The sequence below is a fragment of the Gossypium hirsutum genome, chromosome D08 (assembly GCF_007990345.1).
Source record: "Gossypium hirsutum isolate 1008001.06 chromosome D08, Gossypium_hirsutum_v2.1, whole genome shotgun sequence".
Classification (NCBI taxonomy): Eukaryota; Viridiplantae; Streptophyta; class Magnoliopsida; order Malvales; family Malvaceae; genus Gossypium; species Gossypium hirsutum.
In genome coordinates, this window is record NC_053444.1 from 52771685 (window position 1) to 52795840 (window position 24156).

A 24156-nucleotide genomic window follows, 5' to 3' on the forward strand; every position below is an offset into this window, starting at 1 on the left:
TTAATTTAGCCATTAAACAAGATACTATATTTTACGTGACAATTTAAAATAAAAATTTTAAAGAAAAATAAATATTGTAAAATGGATGTTGTAAAAATATTGGTTTTTGGGCTTTTCTAAACTTTTACATAAACTATCGTCCACTCTTTTTTTTTCGAGTTTACTTCATTTTTAGTTTTAAATTTTAAAAGTTATGTGACAATAATTTACTTTTCATTAAATTTTTTATTTTAAATTATGCCACATAAGATTTTACTTGTCATTTAATGGTTAAATTAATGGTTTCAATAATAGAAGAACCTAACTGATATAACATCGATAGTTTAGAGATATAATTAAAATATTTTGAAATTTAGGGACAAATTTAGAATAAAAATATAATTTGAGATGTTTGGTGCAATTAAATTTTTTTTTTAAATATTGGTTAATCACATGAGGAGCAAAAAGTAACTTTGGGATTAACATTTTGACAAGCATATAAAGATTAATTATTGGTATTAGTTTCCCTCATGTCATTATTGAAACAATTCTAGATTAAGTTCTCGGGTAATTTATATTCTAGGTCACTCAGTTTGGCATTAACTTTCATTTAAGTCTCAAAACTTTTATTCTATTTTATTTTATTATAAAATTTGTTATAGAATATTTCAAAAACCCGAAATCCGACCCATTTCGCGAGCCAGCCATGGCCTCGTGAAATGCCTCGCCACTTTGTGCCTACCTCGCGAGCCCTCCTCTCAAATCATCATTTCGCCACTTCATAGGATGCACCTCACCACCTTAGGGAAATGTCGTCTCCACTAAGGCCTTACTAACCATCTTGCGAGATGCAACCTTCTAGCCATTTCTCCACCTTGTGTGGTCACAAACTATCTATCAGTAGCACCATGCAAGGTGTTATCATCTCACCACCTCGCCAAGTAAATACAAGGGAGATCATATGTGAGCACTCTACACACCACCGATACCTTAAGATGTGGTCCATATGTGAGTTGATCCCATCATGTTCACATTCTAATGGAAATTTTTACATTAAAATTAATTAATGAAGATGCCATCATTGGTCTAATTTGTTAACAATAGAAGTACAAATGATAAAATTTGAAAGAAAAAAACTACACAAAAGTTCATGACTTAAATAAAGATTGCTGTTAAATTCAATGACTTAAATGAAAAATATTCTAAATCTTCATATAAATTTTATTTATTTTTTAAGTTTTTTATGATTGTATCAACTTTTAAAAACATGTTTTATTTATTTATCAAAATTTGATCACCAGAACAATAGTTCAATATTTTATGTAAAAAATAAAAAATTTTGTTTAAGGAAACAGAGATAAAATTATAAAATTTTAAAAGGGTCAAATTAAAAAAAGCCAAAAATAAAAATCTTCTATTCAATTAAGAACTAAAAGACTTAAATAGAATGATTTAATATTTGGGAGGGAGTCAAATGAAATTTTTTAGGTTATGCCTTTGGTTATATTCAAATTGAGATGTCCCATTAAACTAAAAACCGAAGATTCAATCAATTCAACTGATAATATATAATAAAAAAATATATAGTTGAGAGTTGATTAAAAATTGATAAAACTACTATTTCTTTTAGCAAGAAATTGAAAACTTTCATTATAATTTGGTCATTTTTATTTAGTAAATATACTTTAAATTATTTTTAAAAAATAATGACTATAATTATTAAAATAATTAGATGAGGTAAAAAGAAGAAAAATCTAACCCATTCAACTTCCAATATAATTCTTACAACGTGGCTAAAAAGTATGATTCAATTGATGATGATGCCGGCGGTAGAGCAAAAATGATTGGTAGGTGCAGGCAACTGGGTCTGCTCCCATTGGCCCCAAACTGAATCATTTTCTTTTTCTTTGATTGAAGTTGAAGTCAAATAGAGGGAATGGCATTAAGGTAATTTTGTACGTGGCGGAATGGCGCCGATTTAACGAGCCCTTGAAGCGGCGGCTAAAGATACCCAAGCCACGTGGGTTGATGGTATTGGGGGTTCTGAAAACCCACTTTTTTAACAACTCCTTTGGAGCTTAGGAACAAAAAGGAAACAACTTATTTTAAATTTTGAGATATAAATACGCATAAAAAACTAATAATAAATTAAATATTTCTTTATTTAGGGAAAAAACAAATACAAAAAATAATGAGAATAAACAAAAAGGACCACTCCATTATTGGTTTATTAAAAAAAAATGGCTTGGCGATGATTACCATTAATTCCACGCTCATGTCTTCTTTGTCTTTTCACAGTTATTAGAGTGAAAAAGAGAAAACCTCTCCTCTACACACAAAGCAAAGCAAATGAAAAGAAAAGTGATTTGAGAAATTTCCAATCTATTCAAAGCAATAGGGAAAAAAAAAGTTAAGAGTGAATTGGAGGGAAATTGATTTTTACGTATGTAATGCATCAGAAAAAATCGGAAGTTCAGCTCGGAAAAGAAAGCAGCGGCGTCTCCTCCGGTTTTAATCCCAAACCTTCCACCGGTCACCACCACCACCACCACCACCACCACCAGCATTTCAATTACCACCACCGTTTACAACAGCTTTCCGATACAACAGCGCCGGCGGTTACCGGGACGTCTCCGGTTTACGTTTTCCCTCAGATAATTACTCAGACCACGTCTGGAAATGATGCGATTGCACCTCCTCCGTCTTCATCTTCCACTTCTCCGACCCCTTACAAGAGACGCCTTTTGACCCAAACGCCGTCTCTCACCAAATCCCCTACTTTGTACCATTTCACCACTCCCCCGCAGTTCAATTCCCGGAATACGGCGTCGTTCTTTTCCTTCTCCGTCGCTGCTAAATCGTCCTTTTATCGAATCCTCCACCGTTTCAAGCACCTGCGTCGTCTTCGAGTTTACCTACGCTTAATCCTCCTTTTATCTCTCCCCTTTTTGTACTTCTTACTTTCACCTCCAAGCCACTCCCTTTTACTTGACTTCCTCACGGCTTTTGCTTTCTCGGTTGCCCTTCTTTTTTCCCTCAACCTCGCCCTTCCTCGCCTCCCTTGTATTCGACTGTTCTTAGCCCGTTCGTTTCCAGTTACGCTCAAGTCATCATCTTCACTATCGAGGTCGCACTTACCAGTGTTTTGGTCAATTGGGTCTCGGTCAAAATCCGAAAAGAGATCGAGTTCAGGGTGTTGGGTTCAAGTTTATAGCAACGGAGACGTTTACGAAGGGGAATTTCATAAAGGCAAGTGCTCAGGGAGTGGCGTTTATCACTATTATATGAGTGGACGATACGAGGGGGATTGGGTAGATGGGAAGTACGACGGCTATGGGGTGGAAACATGGGCGAGAGGAAGCCGATATCGTGGGCAGTTTAGGCAGGGTCTTAGGCATGGATTCGGAGTTTATTGGTTCTATACTGGGGATGTCTATGCTGGTGAGTGGTCTAATGGGCAGAGCCATGGCTGTGGAATCCATACCTGTGAGGATGGAAGTCGATATGTTGGGGAATTCCAATGGGGTGTCAAGCATGGACTTGGACATTACCATTTTAGGTAAATAATTCTGTATTTTCTAGGTTTCTTTTGGCTTATGCTATGAATAAATTCCGAGTTTTTGATTCTTGTTATGAGATTCTTGGTGTCTGAATGAATATGCTTAGTAATTTGTTGTTGTTGTAGATTTTGGATGAATTTATTCTTACAAAATGGTTTTATTATACTATTACTACATGTATGCTTAGGTAACAAAGCTAATGTTATTGTTGCGTTATCACTTACCACCTAGATTGTAGGATCCGATTGGGAACCTTGTTCATTTTTTGCCCTGTTTTTTTACATGTATTAGCTTGAATAACTGATAGGTTTCACTGGAATCTAGCTCAAGCTATGTAGGAAAGTTTGGTTTTATGTTTTAAGTGCATTTTTGCAATGTGAGGGTGGCCTTTTCATACAAATGAAATTACTGCCTATCTACTTTATGAGCATAGATTTATGAACCTTCTGATTTAGGAATGGAGATACATATGCTGGGGAATATTTTGCAGACAAGATGCATGGATTTGGTGTGTATTGTTTTGCAAATGGCCATCAGTATGAAGGTGCTTGGCATGAGGGCAGACGACAAGGGCTTGGAATGTATACATTTAGAAGTGGGGAAACACAATCTGGTCATTGGCAAAATGGAATCCTTGATGTCCCAAGCACACGGAATAATATATATCCTGTATCTCCTGTAGCTGTCTATCATTCTAAAGTACTTAATGCTGTTCAGGTAATTTTTTTTTTTTGTGCCATAGGTTGTAATAAGTTTTCCCAATCATTGCTTGGCCTGATGGCCAACCTTAAACTATTTGTATCTAAAATGTAACTCACTGATGTCAAATATTAGGTGTAATACATCCAAAGTGCATGGAAGACATGCCTAATACTTTCAAGATTCGACAGTTTCAAATTTTTGCATGGCTTGTATTTTGTGGTCAAGAATTATGCTCTGCAATGCAACAGTTTGCTGTACTTGCAGTCTTCAGTGTGAAGCAGGGACATGTCTGATTGTTTTTTTTTTCATTTGTCAGGAGGCAAGAAGGGCTGCAGAGAAAGCTTATGATGTGGCCAAGGTAGATGAGAGAGTGAACAAGGCAGTAGCCTCAGCTAATAGAGCAGCCAATGCAGCAAGAGTAATTGCAGTAAAAGCAGTCCAAAAGCAAATGGATCATAACCACAATAACAACAATGCCGTGTGAGACTTCTGACAATAGCTCGTTTGCATTTGAAACTCAATGAGATGCCAGCAAGAGGATGATGCTTATGCGACTTTCTTTTCATATAGCCTTGTGTTTTTTATTGTCATCTTCTTACAGTCTTCATTCTTGGCTGAAGAGTATTCAGATCCTTTTTAACATCAAAAGCACCTACACATGCTGGGAAGAAATTCCAAGCATAAAAGTGAAGGTGGAGAGAGAGATTTGACGGCGGTGGTTGTGATGACACCCTTTTCTAATTAACTTTAGGTATCCTATCTTTGTACAGTTTTTGTAAAGATGAGCTAGATATATGAAAAGAACCATATATAAATGGTGGGCAGTTGAAACCTCATCCAGTCAATGCTGTTGTATGTGAACTTAATTGGATTTTGCAATGAAGAAAACCATGAATGTATGGTAGTGTTAGATCTCAAAGTTAAAATGCTTTGACATGAAGGTAATTTAGTTGTGTTAAAGTTATTTCCCCAGGTTCTTCCCTGTAAATTTGTGACATTTCATTATGTGGCTTTGCTACCCCCATGGTGATAGTGGTTAGTGTTTAAAGGGCAAAGGAAATTTGTCTTGACACGATTTAAACAGTTCGAGCCTAATTGTTGGAAAAGATATATGTTAGAAACCAGAGATGGATATATCTAAGAAATAAAAAAGTTAATAAGAAAAGCTGCTTCAATAACTCAATCCATTTTAGTCAATATTAGCATAATCGATGACGTAATCTAAACACCAAAACTGATTCCATTGATTCATGAGTTCAAAATATACCAAAAAGCAAATTGTTTAAAAGCACTAGCACAAGGCACTGCATTCACTTCCATAAATCAAGAAAATGAAAAGCACAAACGCACTTTATAAATCAAGTTTTAACTCTCGGTCTGCTCCCTAAGCCTCCGAATGGTGCTCCTGACTGTCACAGCACTTGCAGTGCTGCCATAGACAAAAAAAAAAAGTAATTAGAGAGAGAACACAATGCCATGAGCAAATATAATTACAAACAATGGTCAACAGATTCTTACTTCAAAGTGTAAGCACCCCCTGCTTTCACTTTTCCACAGTCTTTGCATCCCCAAATTCCGACTGCTTTTCTCTTCACCGCATACTGCATTCATTGACATGCTAGATTAAATAAGCCACTATCGAGCCAATCAAGTCATCTGAAATCTCAAACTAGAAGGAAACGAATGCTAATAAGAATGAAAAAACTACCTTTCCACAGAATTCACAGAAGTACTTGCTGTGTTGACTGACTTCCATCTTTTTAATCTGCTTGCGCAGACTAGCACCATAACGGGTACCTAAAATTTACCAGTTGTTAGGAACTTCCTATTTTTAATCACACAAAGTACCTAAAACGAGTCAAGTGTCACAAACTGTCGTGCCGAGTATCCAAATCATTAAGCAATAAACACAATATCTAACTATCCAGTTATCAACCACACCATGCAAGTAAAATTCGTAATAATGAAAATAAGATATTCGACCCCTATTAACAGTCTAAGATCCCTCATTCCAGAAATTGATGGCACTACAATGACACAACAGAATAGTTCAGATTATGGTTCATTTCCCATGAAATATACCAAAAAACAGGGATTATATACCGTGATAAAAGCTAAATAGAGCGCATACCATATTTCCCAACAATACCGGCCTTCTTGGTTCTCTTTGTCTGCACAGATTTGAAGCGATGCAGAGCTAAATCAGCTACTCCGTCGAGATTCATAAAACTACATACTTTTAACATGTTCACAATCAAACAAATAATAATATCAACTAAAAACGGAACATAGTTTCCACGAAATTAGAAAGCCAAGTTCTTTTTACTTTTAAGTTTCACTAAAGAAACAAGCTAGCTTTTAATTGAATCTTAAAACGTTAGAGAATTAACCCATTTCCACTATTCAAGAACAGCGCAGAAGAATATATCAACATGGATTAAGAATATGTGTCGATTGGAAACTTAAGAAAAAAAAATATATAAATTGTAGTTAATTGAGATTAAAAACGGGAACTTCGTGCTAAATTGAAGAAGCAATTTCAGTGAAAGAGAGCGTACCATATTGAAAGGCTTCGGATATGCGGAAGAGGAATGGAACAAAAACCCTACAAATCCCGCTTGTAGTCTGCGCGGCCAAGTAAATAGAGACGGAGAAGATTATTTTGTTTTATATATGCTTAAAATTATTTGCCCTAAAACCCGACCCGGCTTCATCGGTATGCGGCCCGTTAAGGTTTTAATTAACGTGGGCGGAAGATAAAATCCGAACCGAACCCATGAATATATACTACTAATAGATTGACTCTTTTTTTTCAAGTACTTAAATAAAATTTGAATGTTTATACTTCAAAATATAAAAATTAAATTCTCTTAAATTTTTTGTTGAAAAATTATAATTTTAAGTGTTCACGTTTTATAATTTTTTTTAAAACATTATGAATTCAATAAAAATAAAATTTTAAATAAAAATAAAAATAATAAAATAATAATAATTCAATCATCTTTTTAGTTCGCTTTAACTGATTACGAGCTATTTACTCAAAAACCAGTTCAAATTTTATTCAACTCTTTACTCATATTAATATATCAATTAATTCTCGACTCAATCCGATTTAAAAAACTATCATTTTAATAGTTACTCAATTTCATAAAAAAATATATGATTTAATAAAAATGTTATGAGAAATATATAACAATGTATAAAATTATCCCAAATGCCACGAGTAGGGGTATTCAAACTATTAATCAAATTGAACTTGTATTAACCGAACCTTTTAATCATTTAACCGTTAGCCGAACCGAAATTTTTTTCAAAAAAATTAATCGAACCGAAATATTTCGATTAATTCGGTCGGTTAGCCGAAATTTATATGGTTTTTTTTGTTAAAACAAGTATAAAACATATAAAAAATCTGATAATATTCATTTGATTAAATTATCTGAATTAGTAATAGCCTAATACATATAATATATAATATTATTTATTAAGTTAGATTAATTATTCAATTTCGAACTGAATTAACCGTTAATTAAAATTTGAAAAAAAATTTAACTAACTTCTGACCATACTATTTATATTAACCATTAAAGTTATTTCCCACATTATTTTTAGTATGTTGTGTTAACTCAGCTCATATTTTATAGATAGGTATTCAATTTTAATTGTTTGAAATTACTTAACTATAGCTATTATGTGGGAAAAATACCAAAAAAAGCTTTTTTTTTTAAATTTATCGAAATGGGCCATTTTCTCCTAAGTCGCATCCACGTCACCGCGAAGTCAGGTGACGTGTCAACAAATCGCGGCCACGTCAGCGCGCTTTGCTGACGAGGCAACAAAGCGCGTCCACGAAAGCGCGATTTGTGTGCACGTCAAGAAAGCGTGTTGACGTGGCCGCACTTTGTTGCCACGTAGCGCGCCCCTGGGGACGCGATTTCCCCGTTTTCCCACGTTAGATTTTTGGATTTTTGGATTTTAGGGTTTAAGGTTTAAGGTTTTTAAGATTTTTAGGGTTTTGGAGAAAAAGTAAACAAATAAGGGATTAGAGTTTAAGGTTTCCTAATTAAATTAATTATAATTTATTCAAAATTGGATTACATTTCGTGTTTATGGGTTTTTAAAATAAAATCAAAGCAGGATGCTTTATCAGAAGGATTTCTGAAGTCGCGCCTACGTGTACGCGCTTTTGCTACAGTAGGTCCTGGAAAAATAATTTCGAGTTAACCTTTCTGAGCAAATAGTATAAAAAATGCTTCAAGTAGGATGCGTTACGAGAAGAATTATATTTAAGTTAAGGGTTAGGGTTTTTAAGTTAAGAGTTAGGGTTTTTAAGTTAAGGGTTTAGGGTTTTTAGGTTAAGGGTTTGGGGTTTTAAAGTCAAGGGTTAGAGTTTTTAAGTTAAGGGTTTAGGGTTTTTAGGTTAAGGGTTTATGATTTTAAAGTTAAAGGTTTAGGGTTTTAAAGTTAAGGATTAGGGTTTTTAAGTTAAGAGTTTAGGGTTTTAAGTTAAAGGTTTAGGGTTTTTAAGTTAAAGATTGGTTTTTAAGTTAAGGGTTTAGGATTTTTAATTCAAGGGTTAGGGTTTTAAAGTTAAAGGTTAGGGTTTTTATTTAAGGGTTAGGGTTTAGGGGTTAGGGTTTTTAAGTTAAGGGTTTAGGGTTTTAAAGTTAAGAGTTAAGGTTTTTAAGTTTAGGGTTTAGAGTTTTTAGGTTAAGGATTTATGGTTTTTAAGTCAAGGGTTTAGGGTTTTTAATTCAAGGGTTAGAGTTTTTAAGTTAAGGGTTAGGGTTAGGGTTTTTAAGTTAAGGGTTTAAGGTTTGTCAATTAAATTATGCATTTAATTATAAATTATAAATTTATAAATTTTTAATAAATTAGTTTAGGGTTTTTAAGTAATAACTCAAAAAAATTTCTATTTTATTACATCAAATAATATCAAAATATTCAAAATATTTGTACAAATAAATTAAAATACAAATCAATCTCCGTGCCCGCCGGATTCAGTGCCACATGGCGGCCGTCGACGGTTACGCGCTGGATTCCTCCTTTGTCCAGTTTTCAGCGGCGGTTGTGGTTCCTCCGGCGGGGATTCTGGTTCTTCCGGTAGGGCATCTGGTTGTCAGAGTGGGGACGATGAGCCACCTTGATAGAATAGTGAATGTGGAGGTGTTTGCATCACCAACGACGACAGTGTTTGAAACCCATACGGTGGTGGGGATTGGTAAAAAGAAGAGCTCCCCGACGGCCCCTTTTGTAATCCCTCGTGCGCCGCTGGCCTATACATCGGCGGTCCACTCGGTGTAACAGGAAATGGAGTTGAACCGGACCATTGGCTCCAACCTGCCATAGGACTCGAAAAAGAAAACATATAAGGGTTATGATACAAAAAAGAGCTAGAAAACGCACCTGGCATCATTTGGAAAGGCTGTGCCGTGGGTATCATCGGTTGAACTGCTGGGTCGGGTGACTGTGTCGGTGCTCTCGTTGGGCCTGGTGATTGAATGGCCACTGATGATGGACCGGGTGAATGTCTGGGCCTCATTGAGGGGCCAGTGTCGTCGTCCTGTCGTCTTGGATTTAAAGGCCCGCGTCTTTCCCTTTGGACACGTAATTGTCGCTGCCTTTCTTCTGCCGACAATAAATACTGCTTGCCATGGATCCTAAACCATGGCATGTATTCCGGCATGCACGCTAACTCCGGAACGATGATCGGTTCCATAGTAGGTATATACTCATACCGATCTTTCCACATTTCGATGTAGTGGGACCAGAATCTCGGCCAATCCGTATGTAGTTGCCATAGGTCGATGTTGTGGTAATCATCAAACACCTCAGGTGTCACGGAAATCGGTTGTCTACATCCAAGTTGCCGTAACACTTTGTCTGACTGGTGCATCTCTACGGTCGCATAGCTTATCAATGCGACTTTCGCGTGCCAAGCGTTTGGATTTTGTAAGAACTCATCCGGAATTATTGCTCGAATTGCCAGATCCTCGTATGGTGTCCATTGAAACTATATGAACATGATAGAAATATTAGTTATATACATAATACTAAATACTAAATACCAATCGACTAGCGAATGATGGAAATATCAATTTTATTTAATACTTACATGTGCTTCCGACTGTTAGTCTAATAGAAGCTGTGTATCTTCAAGAGAGGTAGGTAATCGAGCATGACTTACCGGATGGTTCCATCTAATTAAATAATTTTTTAGCATACTTTTATTTTTAAAAATCTACAAAATAATTGTAAAATCTAATATAAAATTTACCTCGTTATGAGTGGGAATGTATATGGGTGGTCCACTCGAGGACGTAGAAATGGAAAGCGAAATCGTGCCCATGACTGTAGTAGTGACAGGCAACCTCCGATTTTTGCTTTAGTCGGTCGCGTCGCCCCACACATCTCCCGATATAATATCGCCAAGACGGCAGACCCCCAACTCAACTCACCAGCTGCTCTAAAATCAATGAGTTTCAGTAGCCATCTTAGATGTACGCGGCTCCGTGACAAGTCCGGCATCAGATAACCTCCAATTATCTGAAGAATGTATGCCCGAGCATATCGGATTCTTCTACTTCGGTTGAATCATCATCCGGATCCGGGAATGTGTCTCGTAACCAGCCTATCTCGATCTTACCTCCGTCTATTTTCTCCGGAATAGCGCCCAAAAGCTCGTAGCACACCGCTCCCCAATCGCTAGATTGGGTAAACCCGGTGACTGTACCTGTCCACCGGCAATCCCAATTGTAGATTGACATCTTCCAACGTGATAGTGCACTCCCCACATGGAAGATGGAATGTGTGCGTCTCGGGTCTCCACCTCTCGATCAACGCACTGATAAGTTTCGGGTCCACCTTGCATCCCCGGCTTACCGTCGCCACGTGCCAAAAACCCGCTTCCTGCAGGTAGTTCTCTACCAACGGTGATGGAGGAGCATGGATATTCCGGATATTGCATTCCAATATCCGATCTACAGACTTTTATAACAAATAATAAATTAGACCTGTCCATGGGTCGGCTCGGCCCCGAAAATTTTTTTCGGCCCACCTCATAGGCCCGGCCCGGCCTAAAATTTTACCCAGGCCCGACCCGGGAAAAAATATCATAAGCCCGAGCCCGGCCCGGCCCATTTTTTAATAAACATTAAAAAATTATTTTAAAAATAAAAAAATAAAAAAAATATTTTAAAATTTAAAATTTAAAATTAAAACTTAAAAATAAAAAATATATTTATTATATTCGGGCCGGGCCTGGGCCAAAAAAGTGGTACCCGAGGCCCGGCCCATTTTTTAAACGGGCCTCGTTTTTTTGCCCAAGCCCATATTTCGGGCCTATATTTTTACCCGAACCCTCCCATATTTCGGGCGGGCCGTCGAGCCAGGCCGGCCGCCTGACCCATGGACAGGTCTATAATAAATTAATAATTATCTAAAAATGCATAAATAAAAAAATCTTAAATAATATTTAAAAATTAAATTTAACACTTACCATTTTCATTTGTTCGACGGATATGTGCTGCTTATCAAGATGAGTCAATTCTCCGGCCATTGTTGAAATCGTATAAATTTTTACGATTTAAAAAAATTTAAAAAAATAATTTTTTTAAAATTATTTAAAAATAGGGATTTAAGAGAAATTTAAGAGGAAATTGAAAGCAAATTGAGATTAAATATGGATTTCAGAGAAATTTGGAAGGAATTTGAGAGCAAATTGAGAGGAAATTTAGAGGAAATTGAGAGAAAATTTGAGAGAGGATTAGTTTGTGAAAAAAAATTAAGGGGTGGGGGGTATTTATAGATTTTTTTTGACTGTTGGGGGGGCGACGGTCAAAAAAATGACCGTTGCACTGTTCACTAGTGGAGCAAATCGCGCCCCTGCGTGGCAACAAAGCGCTGCCACGTCAGTGCGCTTTCCTGACGTGCACACAAATCGCACTTTCGTGGACGTGCTTTGTTGCCACGTCAGCAAAGCGCGCTGACGTGGTCGCAATTTGCTGACACGTCCCTTACTTCGTGGTGACGTGGACGCGATTTAGGGGAAAATGACCCATTTCGGTAAATAATAAAATACCGGGCCCATTTCGGTAAATTTAAAAAAAGTGGCTTTTTTTGGTATTTTTCCCCTATTATGTATATAATGCATGATATTTAAAATGGAAAAATAATTATTTAGATTTTTTATAGTTTATAAAATATTTAATTAATAGTGGTAAAATTATACCTCTTTAAAATGATAAAAATTTGATTTAGTCCTTTCAAAATTATAAAGATATAAATTATTAAAATGATAAAATTATATTTTTTTTACTATTGTAAAGGTATACAATCTAATTCCAACCCCTAAATTTTTTTCTAATTTCATCTCTGATTTCCACTTATTGGGTTTATAACAAAAACTACAAATACCGAATCGAATAAGCTTTAATTCTTTTTTATTTTTCCCATTCTCTTTTAACAATTTTTTTATATAAATATATGTTTAGTATTTAAAACTTAATTTTAATATAATTATATATATATTAATTTTGAGAAGATTTTTTAAAAAATATTGAAATGATTTGTTTGCTTTTATATTTTAATCCTATTAAAATTTTATAAATAAGAGTAATCAATTAATTTAATGATTTCATCTTGAATTAAATATAAATTTAAAATATATAATTCTTTTTTGATATTATGCATGTTTGTTTTGTAGTTCATGTTCGGGATTTGTAACTGCCCCTCTCAACAATATTATCTCTAAGATTCGAATTTATATTCTCCTTAATGTATCTTACTATTGTATCCAACCACTTGTTGGTAAAATAATTAATTTCAATTGGAGTTAAATATATTAAATTTACTTTAAGGTGTAATTAAATTTTTTATTATTTTGTGATTAAAAATAAAGAAATCGTTTTAATTGCTTAGTAAATGTGAAGGGAGGGTTATGAGAGAGGCAAATAAATATTTTTCAAATTATAAAGCAGAAATATATTTTACATTATTATATATTTAAAAAAAGGGCTGAAATAAGGAAAAAGAAAACAAATAAAAAAGTCAAAGGGGAATCAACTGAAATTCTAAAACGCGATAATCGGTTGTTGGTTCCACCTTGCTACCAATCAACGCCAGCGCAGGCCCAACGCTAATTCCACCTCCTTATTTTCTTCTTCTTCATCATTAGAAATTCCCTTTTTTCCCCAAATAATTTTTTTTAGGAATTAACCTTTGAGATTTTGAATAATGTATCCGCCGCCAGGGCCAGGAGGCATGTACTACAATTACCCGCCGCCTATGCTGGTCAACTGCTCCGGCTGCCACACCCCTTTGCAGCTTCCGCAAGGTGCCCGATCCATCCGTTGTGCCATCTGTAAAGCCGTTACCAACATCGCTGACCCTCGATCCCTCCCTCCCGCGTCCCAATCACCTGCTCCTTCCACCCACGCGCTTCCTTCTCCCTCCCCTTACAATCATGCTCCTCCCGGGGCACCTCCCCACGCCCACGGTCGAAAAAGGGCGGTGGTCTGTGGGATTTCGTATAGATACTCGAGGCATGAGCTCAAAGGTTGCATCAATGACGCCAAGTGCATGCGTTACCTTCTCGTCAACAAGTTTAAGTTTCCCGAGGATTCCATTCTTATGCTCACAGGTAAATTTTTTTGTTTTTGATCTTTAGTTTTCATATCTTTGCATTTGAATTGGAATCAATTCTATCGAGCAATATTTGACTGGGCAGTAAATTCTAGGGTTTAAACTTTAAATATCGAATTTGGACCATAAATTTGGTAGCTACCTTAGAGAATCTTACCTTTCTGTAATATGGCATTTATGTTCGGGTTTTGAATCAAGTTTTCCTAATTATGTATGTGAATAAAGTAATTAGGGGTGTTAATTGTTTTCTTAATGCAGAAGAAGAAACTGATCCCTACAGGCTTCCAACGAAGCATAATATAAGGATGGCATTATTTTGGTTAGTACAAGGTTGTCAACCTGGTGATTCTCTGTTATTTCACTATTCCGGTCATGGTTCACGGCAACGAAATTACACTGGTGATGAAGTTGACGGCTACGATGAGACTCTTTGCCCTTTGGATTTTGAAACTCAAGGGATGATTGTTGATGACGAGATCAATGCAACTATTGTTCGACCTCTACCTCATGGTGTTAGGCTTCATGCGATTATTGATGCTTGCCATAGTGGAACTGTATTGGATTTACCATTCCTTTGTAGAATGAATAGGTTTGTTACTTCCAAACATGCTCATGTATTGTTAACTTGTAATGGAGATCTCTCTTACTAATTTTGTTACCATTCCTTTGAGAAGAAATTTAGTTTCCGTGTTGAGAAGGAAAGTGTATTTAATGTTAAACGTGTTAGATGAAGGGAGCAAAGAGTACTAGGAAGGACCTATATTTGATGATCCAGAAACTTTTCCTACCCTTTTGGCCTTCTATTTTATTTTTAATTATGCTGTTTTATATAATCTGAAGACTGGAAATTGATGCTTTGTCTTGGGCCAGGGCTGGACAGTATGTATGGGAGGACCATCGTCCTGCATCAGGTTTGTGGAAGGGAACAAGTGGTGGAGAAGTGATCTCCTTTAGTGGTTGTGATGATGATCAAACCTCTGCTGATACATCTGTAAGTTTCTGAAAAACTGATTATGTAATTTGAAATTTCAGTTCTGATATCATTTTAGATTTTGAAGACTAAAAAATTGTTTTAATGCTTTGGGGTGCAGGCCCTATCAAGGATTACATCTACCGGTGCCATGACATTCTGCTTAATCCAAGCCATCGAAAGGGGGCATGCAGCTACATATGGGAGCATTCTCACTGCAATGCGCAATGCGATTCGAAGTGTGGGGAGTGGTGGAGGTGGCGGTGACTTTGGTGGTGGTGCTGTTACATCCCTCATCAGCATGCTTTTGACAGGTGGTAGCACTGTTGGACTTGGTGGGTTGAGGCAGGTAATATCTCCGACTTATTGGTTTAATTTTCTGTTCCTCAGAAAAAAGGTGGTCTGATTGATTGGCTTTGAGTACTTTTTGTGTGGTCCAGAATCTCAAACATGTTAATGTTTAGCAAGGTTCATATAAGTAGAAATGATTGTGCAGATGCATGTGGAAGCAACACATATCCTGCCAACTAACTGAGTAACATTGTTTGGAACAGAACATTTGTAAAATCTTTGTTGTTAAAACAACCGAAACTTCGACCTGATAGTGTCTCTCTACGGTTTTATAATATCAAATCTTTTAAGATGAGTTCATTTTAGAATTTGGAATTTGGTATGAGACAAAAGGTTTTTTCCTTGTCTGAGTTTTAGAACCTGGAATACTAATGAAGCAAAATTGCAAATTTCATTCTGACTTTTTGTTTTGGTGTTTCATTGGTTGACAGGAGCCGCAGTTGACAGCATGCAAACCGTTCGATGTTTATATGAAACCTTTCTCCCTTTGATAAATTTTTAAAATACGAATTTGTTATATGCTATTTGTAAATTGAATTTATTTATATTTCTGGATAAGGGGTTGAATTTCTTTTGTGTTCCCAAAGTACATTGGTTGAACAAGAATTTTCTGGGTTCCTCTCATTATATTTAACAAATCTGGATTACATCACCTGCGATTAATAAATACATGTTTCTTTATTTGTACAACTTTTACTTGCTTTGTCTCAATATATTTCCAAAAAAGTGAAACAGAGATTTTTGCTTAAAAACACAAATTGAAGAAATCATTATGCTCAATTTCTCAACTGGTAGCCTCTGAGATTAAAGTTTGTGACTTCTGTACCAACAGGGGGATATGCTTAAATTAAAGGCCTTGAAGGCTCATTCTATGTCTTAATTGTACAAAGTATATGTACATATTCGAAGTATCAATAATCTCTTCTTTGGGCTCTTTAAAATGATAATTTTAAGCTGTTGCCTTGTTGAATGCATCTTAAAAATCCAACAATGGTGGAGTAAAAGAAAATCAAGATCCAAGTTTGGAAGCTAAAAATTTGATATTTCATAATTGCATTGAATATTTCCAAGAAATAACAATAATAATACCAAAGGGTAGCCTAGTAGAAGAAATCCTGAACCCATAAGCAAAACCCTAAAGCACTAGACTTTGAATTTCTTCTCTAAGCAAAAATACAAAATTATTCTTTATCCTCTAAAGAAAAGTTTCTAATAACCTTGATTTTTTAGGATCTGGTGGCCGAAAGTCCTCCAGTCGCAAATCAGAGCTTGCTCGAATTTCATTAAACACACTTTCTCCTTTCTCTGCTTTAATTGCTCCCAGTGTGCTTCCAAGAACGTCCCCGGCAAGTCCAATTTCCAGAAGACGCCCTAGCTCCTCCCCACCCTCATGTATTAAATGCCCGATTTCCTTCAGGGATATCACATTTTCCATTACCAGTTTGGCAAAGATTTGACCAAGAAATTCTGCAGCTTTTGGAGCATCATTTACAGCGTCCTCCAATGTGCTGAGAACAGATTCAAACCTGAATGAAGAAACAAAAATGCATAAACTTAAAAGGGTTATTTATTACCAATCAGCAAGTAAAAATGTTGTTATTAGATGATTGATTCTCATACCCTTTAACAAGTTGAACTTGGCTCAGCACACCATCATGAGACTTTGTCAGATTCACAAGTAGCTTGGCCAACAGATCACGTTCAACATCTTTTCTCTCGAAAGAATCCGTTACAAAAAGAGCAATCATTGAGGGATGGAAGCTCGGAGAATTCAAGTCTTTGATGCACAAAGCAACTTCTTTCTCATCTCTAGCACTGTAAGAATTAAAAGAGAAAAATCCTAAGTACTTTGATAGGCATAACCAGGTAATAACATCTAATTCTGTAAATAAATCAAGGACAGCAGTATAAACTTGTCAATAACTCTAAGGTTACCATCAAGATTTGCACTACTTGCCTCAAATCAAGCACATTATAAATATCAAAATTGTATTGCAATATATCTTAACCATACTGTGAACGACAAAACCTTGATATATCAACATCATCTAAGGAATAACTAAAACAATCCTTTCCAAAGCAGTTTTACATTTCAATTTTTCTGCTAAAAGTAGAGTGCATGTATACAGTATATGTTTATGCTTGTACTTGCATATATTGGAGGGAAACACTGAGGTTAGTACAAGGGAAACACTAGATCACACTTGAGCCAAGAGGATACCTGTAAAATTCTTTAATTGCTGCCATAGACATATCATGCAGACGCTCCTCAGACCAGCCCTTTTCTGGGGGAACATTTTGAGTGAAACTGGATCTTTGGCCTGCGGCAGAAGCTGCAGAAGATCTATCAAAGCTGTTATCAGGACCCCTATTACCAAAATTCAGGCCACATTCCTGGGAGCTCAAGTGGTCATAAGTAGCAGGCACTGCAGATCTATCTGTCCCATATCTTGGAATCAGATCCTCCCTCGAACCATAAGTAGTTCGCTCGGAGGGAGCATTAAAACCATTCAAACCAGTGGCTACTCTTCTTGAATCTCCTGAAGCTGGAGGAACATCAGCTAAGGGAGCACTGGATACCCCTGGTGGTCCTCTAAAAGACATTCCTCTAGCAAGACCTCCCTGGGGGCCCAAAGTAATAGAATCATCACCCATTGGTCTTTGAGGCAAGGGAACTGACACAGTCCTAGCCTCAAAAGACTGCCTGTCATCCATGCGAACATCCTGAGCACCAAGTCCACGAACTTGGGTGGGTGGCCCTCTAAAACCACCCATCTGAGAGCCAAGGGAAGATAACATAGACCCTCGTGGAGCAAAATCCATGGGTGCTCTTCTTGTACCAGCATTGATGCCAGGACCACGAGCAAGCCTACTGGTTTGTGCTTGGCGCTCTTGAGCAGCATCTCGATGCACTTCCTCAATCTTTTTAGGTCCTTCAACTTTCCTCCTCTGTTGCCATTTATTCTTTCTCAGGTCAATGGCATCCTTCAACATGAATCTAACCCTAGAAGACAGTTTCATATTGTTTGACAACTTTGTCATCCTTTCAAAATAAGCATCCATATGCACCTTTGCTTTTGGATGGTCAATCATGTCTCCAATCGTACTCATTAATTTGCACAATGCCTCAACATCTTCCTCATCAGGATTCTCATACTCACCAAGTAGTTTCTTGATGCATTCATGCATTATTCTCTCAGTTAACATTTTCTTCTTGTACAACTCCCCAATAAGTCTAATGTTACCTAACATTCGTCTTCGTGCCTTTATTCTCTTCTCCTCTCTTTCCTCTTCAGACTGCTTAGCCTCACCCTCTTCCTCAACTTTATTTGCTTCTTCTTGCTCTCTCTCTCCTCTCTCAAATTCCTCTTGGCACTTGTTCAGTAGCAATCTCTTGAAAGTTATCTTTTCATTGTCTTCACTAAAATCAGGTAACTCTCCTGCCAGATGATAACAGAAGTTCGCATACATTTCACAGAAAGTAGGCTCCATCAAAGCTTTGTCAAAGATCTGTGAGATAACACCAGTGAGTGTAACTGCGTTGTCAATGTTTACTGCTTTTACCTGCTCAAAGAGCTTCTCAAAGTTTTGTGGAGTTAGTTTGTTCAAAATGGCTTTCAATTGTCTTTGCTTGGATTCTTCCTCATCAGTTATTATACCCACTTCATACTTCCTTTCAGCTTTGTGCATCATCTGCAAAGGAGTTTGTGGAGAAGGAATCAACCCCTTTTGCTGATAGTTAGAAGCTCGCTGCCATCTGTCTGAATCAGGATTATTGCGTGCCATACCTCCTTGTGGACCCATAGGTTGCATTGGGCCAGCAAGGATCCCTCCAACATATGTCAGAGGTGCTTGCCCACGTGGGTGCCGAAGAACACCAAAGTTTCCTCCTTGACCAGGCCGAAAACCTGCAGCAGCACCATAACCAAGATCAAGGCGCAAATCCCTTCCAGGGCCAAAAGAACCAGATTGTCTAATCCATCTGTCATCATCAGCCATTCCACCAGCACGGCAATCTTGTCGAGATCCACTGAATTGTCTATCCATTATTCTTCCCGAACTACCGTATGAATCACGCTCAACAAAGTGAGAAGCATTGGAATTGGTATTGGTAACCATCAAGGCCTCTACAATATCAGAAGCAATCTCAAATCCATTTGGAAGATCAGTACACTTTTCTGCAAACTTAAGCAGGAAATCTCTGGAATACTTCTTTGCTATATTTCTACTTCCATCTTTCTCATGATTCCCAAGCCTTCCATGAGCCTTTTCACCATTATCTGAAGTTCCTAATTTTGTTGTAGAGATATCAGCAGCATCTTCCCAATCATCTGGTTCAGCTTTTTTGTATGCAATTTTCTCACTTTCTATGGCATCTGCATGAGGGGTCTCACGAGATGTCTGCTTCAAATTAAGACCGACAGAATTGCTTTCTGCACTTGCTACTGTCTCTTTCTTCTCCTCAGGGCCTTTATATGCCATATAGAGATCAGAAGTTGTCCCAGCAGCATCTGCTTTCTGAAGAATTTCTTTTCTTTTTTTCTTCCCTCTAGTTGTATTACTTTTTGTCCTACCGACTTCTGGCACAGTTTTGTTTGAACTAGGCACCTGAACACCTTCCCTTTCGTATTTTGAAGTTGGTTCTGAGAGATCAACAGCTAGGACAGGATCAAACTGCTGGTCTGATGCAAAAGATTTAGTAACAGTGATTTCATTGCTACCAGCAGCAGAAGCAATGGTATTATCAACGTGAGAACCTTTAAAATCTGTAGTTTCAGCAGTTCTAGAGGGAGAGACATCCCTACTATCAGTGACTCTCTCATTTTCTAAGTTACCCCCTACATCTTCAGTCAGAACCTTCTGTGAAGTTCCTGAGGTTGGAACATTGCTGGTAGCTATTGCCTTCAAGGCAGGTCCCTTATTAGACTTAAGCTCCTTAGAGTTCAGGGGAGCTGGTTGAGAAGAAATCTCAAGAGTAGCATTATCTGTTAAGTGCTCTTCAAGTAAAGTTTTTCCTTCTTCACCCTTAATTCCACTAGTTTCAGGTTTCAGTTGCTCATCCTGAACCATGTTCAAGCTATCAACATTACTTCCAGTACCAGAAACATCAGATGAAACAGAGGTTAAGCCTTCTCTCTTGGTTTCTGTCTTCAGCTCCACGGAAGGAGCTGAATCATCCTTAACAGCTGATGATGATGTTAGAGCTGTTTTAGCCTCAATAGTTTCAGAAACTGCACTGCCGGAGGAAATACCGTGCTCTGCAGTGTGGGAAGCCACACCGGTTGCTGATGTAGACTGTCCATCAATGTGTGAAAGAGCAGATAAATACATGCAAACAAAACATACATGTGGTTAAAAAAAAACTGTAAGAAAAACAAGAAAAACACCTGATTTGTTGGCTGAATAAGTCCTTTCTTGCTCATTTTCTTCTGATGATCTTTTATAGAGATGGACTTAACCAAACTCTCCTTCCTGCCTTCGTTACTGGCAATGACTAGCATAGACTCCTCAGATGTGGCAGCTGGGGCAGAGGATACAGAGTTAGATGGCAGGCTTTCATCCAAGTTAGTTGCTGGAACCACCCTGGAATGTTTAGCTGCAGCTGATAACGACTTGGATGTTAAAGATTCAGTTCCAGGTTTTGGCTGCTGTACAGTGCTCCCCTGACAAGCATCCAATTCCCTTTGAGCCTGAGGTAAGCTAATCTCGCTAGCCGGAATTGAAGGTTTGAGGGACCTAACCTTTTCAACAGCAGGTAAGCTGCTTGACAACGAGGAATCTGCAACCCTTTCTCCAAGAGAAACAGCGGCTGGCTTAACTGTAACCTGTACTGAACCTGAGGGAGCAGAGGACAAAACAGGATGTGCATCATTTGTAGGCTCCATATTTGGTGATTCCGAAGTACCATGTGCAATATTTCACAGATTTATTACCTGGTACTGAACCATGGGCTGCTGCTGAGTTCATAAAAGAAATGTTCTGATGACCCTGGCTAACAGGATAGTTAAATCTCGGCCCTTGGGCATTAGGTGATATCTGGCTACTAGAAAATGGAAGAGAACTTGGTGGCGGATAAAACATGGAATTGGAATAATAGTTGATTGAATGAGAAGGTGCAAATGACGGAATTGACTGGGATTGAGAAGGGACAATAGGATGAGACCTTGGACCTGATGGCCCACCTTCTGGATAGGTATCTGTTCGTTTATCAAGCCTTAATTCTTCATGAGTGTCAGGATGAGTAATCTTGACAGGGGTAGTTTTACGAGGAAGACCAAACTTCCCTCCCTGCTGTTGAGGATACTGAGGGGCAATACCCATTCCCAAGTTGCCCAAATGGGGAGGAAGCTGCCCACCTATGGGTGGCGAGAAGCTTAAGCCCTGACCCTGATGCATCATTCCCTGAGGTGATAATGGATGAGCCTGAAGACCTGGAACAAAAACTGGTGGCTGCACCTGAGGTGCATTTCCCATAGGTATATGCATTGGCATTTGAATTGAAGTAGGAGACTGAATCGGACTAGGTCCCCCAAATTGCATGGAAACCTGTGGCTGGTGATTAAATGGCATCTGTATAGGGTTCAAGGGCAAACTAAGAAGGGATGGCTTCTGTGGCTGGTTTATGGGGGATGCCACAGAGGCTTGTGCATCTTTTTTGACCTTGGGTGCTGGATGAGCCTCCCCGGATTTAGATGGAACAGTTGCAACTGAATCATTTATTGGTTGCTGCTGTTTAGGAGCAGGAGTTGGCATATCCGGTACAGATCTAAAAGAAGAATCATGGCATGCCTGCAAGTTAAAATGCCATTCAAATTTAAGTGAACTCCTAAAATGCCAAAACCATATCAGTTCAAAAGAACATGAGATCAGCGATCAACATGGGCCCAAACATGTCATATTTGTCTAGCAAGGTGATGAGTAAGTTAATATTATAAAACATTACCATGGTGATCAGCGAAAATGATCTTTAGCTTTATACGGTGGCAAATTTCATGGTTCTTGAAAATTGAAATACATATCAAAATACATCAATAGACAATTTACAATTTATGATAAGAGAAAAACCTGATCACGTTTCTGCTCATCCAAATTTGGGGGTGCTGAGCTAGTTCTAGCTGGAATCTGATGCAGATGGGGACATAACATCTGCTGTTAGAAACAAGGTTTTGAATGGGGGGAAATGGAAGGCCAACATGAGTATAGTAAGATACCTGCATTCCATTCATGAAACCAGGACTTATGGACCCAAACTGTAGAGAAAACGCTTTTGATGCATCTCCTGAAGCTGATCCATCATAAAATATATTACTATAACTTTTCCTATAATTGCAATAACTTATATCCAGTAAGCTTAGAACACTAGGCAGTATAAAAACATACCCTTAATCGGAGTCGTGGGGTTATTACTATCAGAACTCATGGTGGCAGGTTGAGAAGTTGGAGCCTTTGGAATAGCTCGGGTGCTTCTCTGACTGGTGGCCGATTCAGTCGGCTTGGCAGTACCACTTGCAATCGCTGCATCAGATGCTCTTATAAATGAAAATGAATGAAAATAACATCAATATGATCCTATTTTCTTCAATTATAATCTAAAAACTCTAACAAGCTTAAAAGCTTTCAATCATACCCTGTAACTGGGACTGTACATGCGCACCATTTTGTACATTATGGCCAGCAGGAGCATTACCAGAATTCGCGTTACTAGAATTCACAGCAGGTGAAGTTCCTCTAGATTGCCCTCCTTGTGCATTGTTAGACTTCTTAAAACTATTGTATCATCACCACGCAACAACAACAACAACAACAAAAAAAGAATCATTGATCAACCAAAACCCTAATCCTGTACAAACCCTGAACAAACTGCAATAAAAAACCAACAAAGCAAACCAATAAAGCATTTTACCTTCGACTGGAAGATGAAGAAAGAGACGGTGAAGGGGCAGGCACTCCGCCAGCACCCTTACCGTAAGCGCCTGAGGATGACCGCTGCTGATTAAAACTTGCGGATCGCCCGGATTTTCGGTACTGTTGCTCGCTTTTATCGGACCTTGATTGATTGAAGGACATATATCCCACCCTTGATTCCTCCTCCTATTTCCCTCCCTTTTTTTTTCAATCCTTCTTTTTATATCTACATCCAAACCGATAAACAAAATGGAAATGAACAACATTACAATAGAGAAATATATATATACATATACATATACATATACATATAACACTCATAACATTCTAACAATACGACAATGAGAAATGGAGAATTAGGTTTCGATCAATGGAAGAGTGTACCTTTTTTTTATAACTCAAAAGAGTATGCAGAGAGCAATAAAGATAGGGTTTTTTAATTGGGTAGACATTTTGATATACGTGCAGAAACAGAATCAGAAGCAGCAAAAATAAAAGTTTAAACCTTTTGTTTCTTTATTTTTTCTGAAGGAAGGAAAGAAAGTAAAAACAACAGAAGGGTGAAAATAAAAAAATAAAAAAGAAGACTGAGTCATTAGTAGGACAGAGTAAATTAAGTAACAAACCGGAGAGCAAGGTGGTAAAAAGTTAGATTTTTTAGGAGATCATAACATCGAACGAGTCGTGGTTAAGTGAGAGAAATCTCCGATCTTTTCTTTCTGTTTCTTTTTTTTCTTTTTTCTTTTTTAAATTTAAATTTTAACCCTTTTTTTATTATACTGCCTTTTACCTACCTTATGTCATCTTTTACCCTGGTTTGTTTTCCTTAAATTTATATTTTAAGTCTCTTTCCACGCGCCGCCGTGGATGGTTGTGGAAAATGGAGAGGCGGTGATCTTTTTGGGGGATAATTATTATCAGTTTAGTACTCCAAGAGTTAGATCTTTTAGTGCAGAAGTCCAAGTGAAAACGACATTAACTTTTGCATTTGAGTTTAGCTTTCACATTCACAAAGTCGAATTTAAATATGGTATTTATATTTATTTA

General features: G+C 37.5%; 4 protein-coding genes across 8 annotated transcripts; 2 read left to right on the forward strand and 2 right to left on the reverse strand.

Moving 5' to 3' along the window:
- The first annotated feature begins 2200 nt into the window (after positions 1-2200).
- LOC107900798 (uncharacterized) lies at positions 2201-5160 on the forward strand. Its single transcript, XM_016826506.2, has 3 exons — positions 2201-3538; positions 3995-4256; positions 4558-5160. The coding sequence occupies exons 1-3, from the start codon at positions 2430-2432 to the stop codon at positions 4723-4725; spliced, it is 1539 nt and encodes a 512-aa protein (XP_016681995.2). The 5' UTR covers positions 2201-2429; the 3' UTR covers positions 4726-5160.
- A 298-nt stretch (positions 5161-5458) lies between these two features.
- On the reverse strand, positions 5459-6993 carry LOC107900799 (60S ribosomal protein L37a). Of its 3 annotated transcripts, none has more exons than XM_016826510.2 (5): positions 6800-6993; positions 6373-6412; positions 5950-6038; positions 5760-5842; positions 5459-5670 (listed from the first exon to the last, which is right to left on the reverse strand). In XM_016826510.2, exons 1-5 carry the CDS (start codon positions 6800-6802, stop codon positions 5607-5609), a joined length of 279 nt encoding a protein of 92 aa, XP_016681999.1. In that variant the 5' UTR covers positions 6803-6993; the 3' UTR covers positions 5459-5606. The 3 variants fall into 3 exon arrangements, with proteins under 3 accessions (XP_016681999.1, XP_016681997.1, XP_016681996.1); XM_016826508.2 differs by having other exon boundaries at positions 6373-6470; positions 6800-6905; XM_016826507.2 differs by having other exon boundaries at positions 6373-6477; positions 6800-6904.
- A 6257-nt stretch (positions 6994-13250) lies between these two features.
- On the forward strand, positions 13251-15885 carry LOC107900797 (metacaspase-1). The gene is made up of 5 exons (XM_041098368.1): positions 13251-13881; positions 14142-14472; positions 14754-14874; positions 14975-15202; positions 15636-15885. Exons 1-5 carry the CDS (start codon positions 13476-13478, stop codon positions 15693-15695), a joined length of 1146 nt encoding a protein of 381 aa, XP_040954302.1. The 5' UTR covers positions 13251-13475; the 3' UTR covers positions 15696-15885.
- A 340-nt stretch (positions 15886-16225) lies between these two features.
- LOC107900795 (eukaryotic translation initiation factor 4G) lies at positions 16226-23850 on the reverse strand. Of its 3 annotated transcripts, none has more exons than XM_041098365.1 (12): positions 23494-23850; positions 23108-23335; positions 22832-22971; positions 22585-22719; positions 22416-22489; positions 22270-22326; positions 21138-21993; positions 20946-21040; positions 20592-20867; positions 17426-20499; positions 16825-17019; positions 16226-16730 (listed from the first exon to the last, which is right to left on the reverse strand). In XM_041098365.1, exons 2-12 carry the CDS (start codon positions 23269-23271, stop codon positions 16400-16402), a joined length of 5397 nt encoding a protein of 1798 aa, XP_040954299.1. In that variant the 5' UTR covers positions 23272-23335; positions 23494-23850; the 3' UTR covers positions 16226-16399. The 3 variants fall into 3 exon arrangements, with proteins under 3 accessions (XP_040954299.1, XP_040954300.1, XP_040954301.1); XM_041098366.1 differs by having other exon boundaries at positions 23736-23824; XM_041098367.1 differs by lacking the exons at positions 23108-23335; positions 23494-23850 and having other exon boundaries at positions 22585-22733.
- Positions 23851-24156: the final 306 nt, after the last annotated feature.

What these genes read in the sequence shown, in the direction of transcription:
- LOC107900798 (XM_016826506.2), top strand. Translation starts at nt 2,430, where the DNA reads ATGCATCAGAAAAAATCGGAAGTTCAGCTCGGAAAAGAAAGCAGCGGC. An exon ending in CTTGGACATTACCATTTTAG is followed by an intron (nt 3,539 to 3,994) that starts GTAAATAATTCT and finishes CTTCTGATTTAG; the next exon opens with GAATGGAGATACATATGCTG. An exon ending in AAGTACTTAATGCTGTTCAG is followed by an intron (nt 4,257 to 4,557) that starts GTAATTTTTTTT and finishes TTCATTTGTCAG; the next exon opens with GAGGCAAGAAGGGCTGCAGA.
- LOC107900799 (XM_016826508.2), bottom strand. Translation starts at nt 6,466, where the DNA reads ATGAATCTCGACGGAGTAGCTGATTTAGCTCTGCATCGCTTCAAATCT. An exon ending in TCTGTGAATTCTGTGGAAAG is followed by an intron (nt 5,843 to 5,949) that starts GTAGTTTTTTCA and finishes CAATGAATGCAG; the next exon opens with TATGCGGTGAAGAGAAAAGC. An exon ending in GGGGGTGCTTACACTTTGAA is followed by an intron (nt 5,671 to 5,759) that starts GTAAGAATCTGT and finishes TGTCTATGGCAG; the next exon opens with CACTGCAAGTGCTGTGACAG.
- LOC107900797 (XM_041098368.1), top strand. Translation starts at nt 13,476, where the DNA reads ATGTATCCGCCGCCAGGGCCAGGAGGCATGTACTACAATTACCCGCCG. An exon ending in TTCCATTCTTATGCTCACAG is followed by an intron (nt 13,882 to 14,141) that starts GTAAATTTTTTT and finishes TTCTTAATGCAG; the next exon opens with AAGAAGAAACTGATCCCTAC. An exon ending in GACTTGGTGGGTTGAGGCAG is followed by an intron (nt 15,203 to 15,635) that starts GTAATATCTCCG and finishes ATTGGTTGACAG; the next exon opens with GAGCCGCAGTTGACAGCATG.
- LOC107900795 (XM_041098365.1), bottom strand. Translation starts at nt 23,271, where the DNA reads ATGTCCTTCAATCAATCAAGGTCCGATAAAAGCGAGCAACAGTACCGA. An exon ending in ATGAGCAGAAACGTGATCAG is followed by an intron (nt 21,994 to 22,269) that starts GTTTTTCTCTTA and finishes TTTAACTTGCAG; the next exon opens with GCATGCCATGATTCTTCTTT. An exon ending in GCTTACCTGCTGTTGAAAAG is followed by an intron (nt 20,868 to 20,945) that starts GTTAGGTCCCTC and finishes GATGCTTGTCAG; the next exon opens with GGGAGCACTGTACAGCAGCC.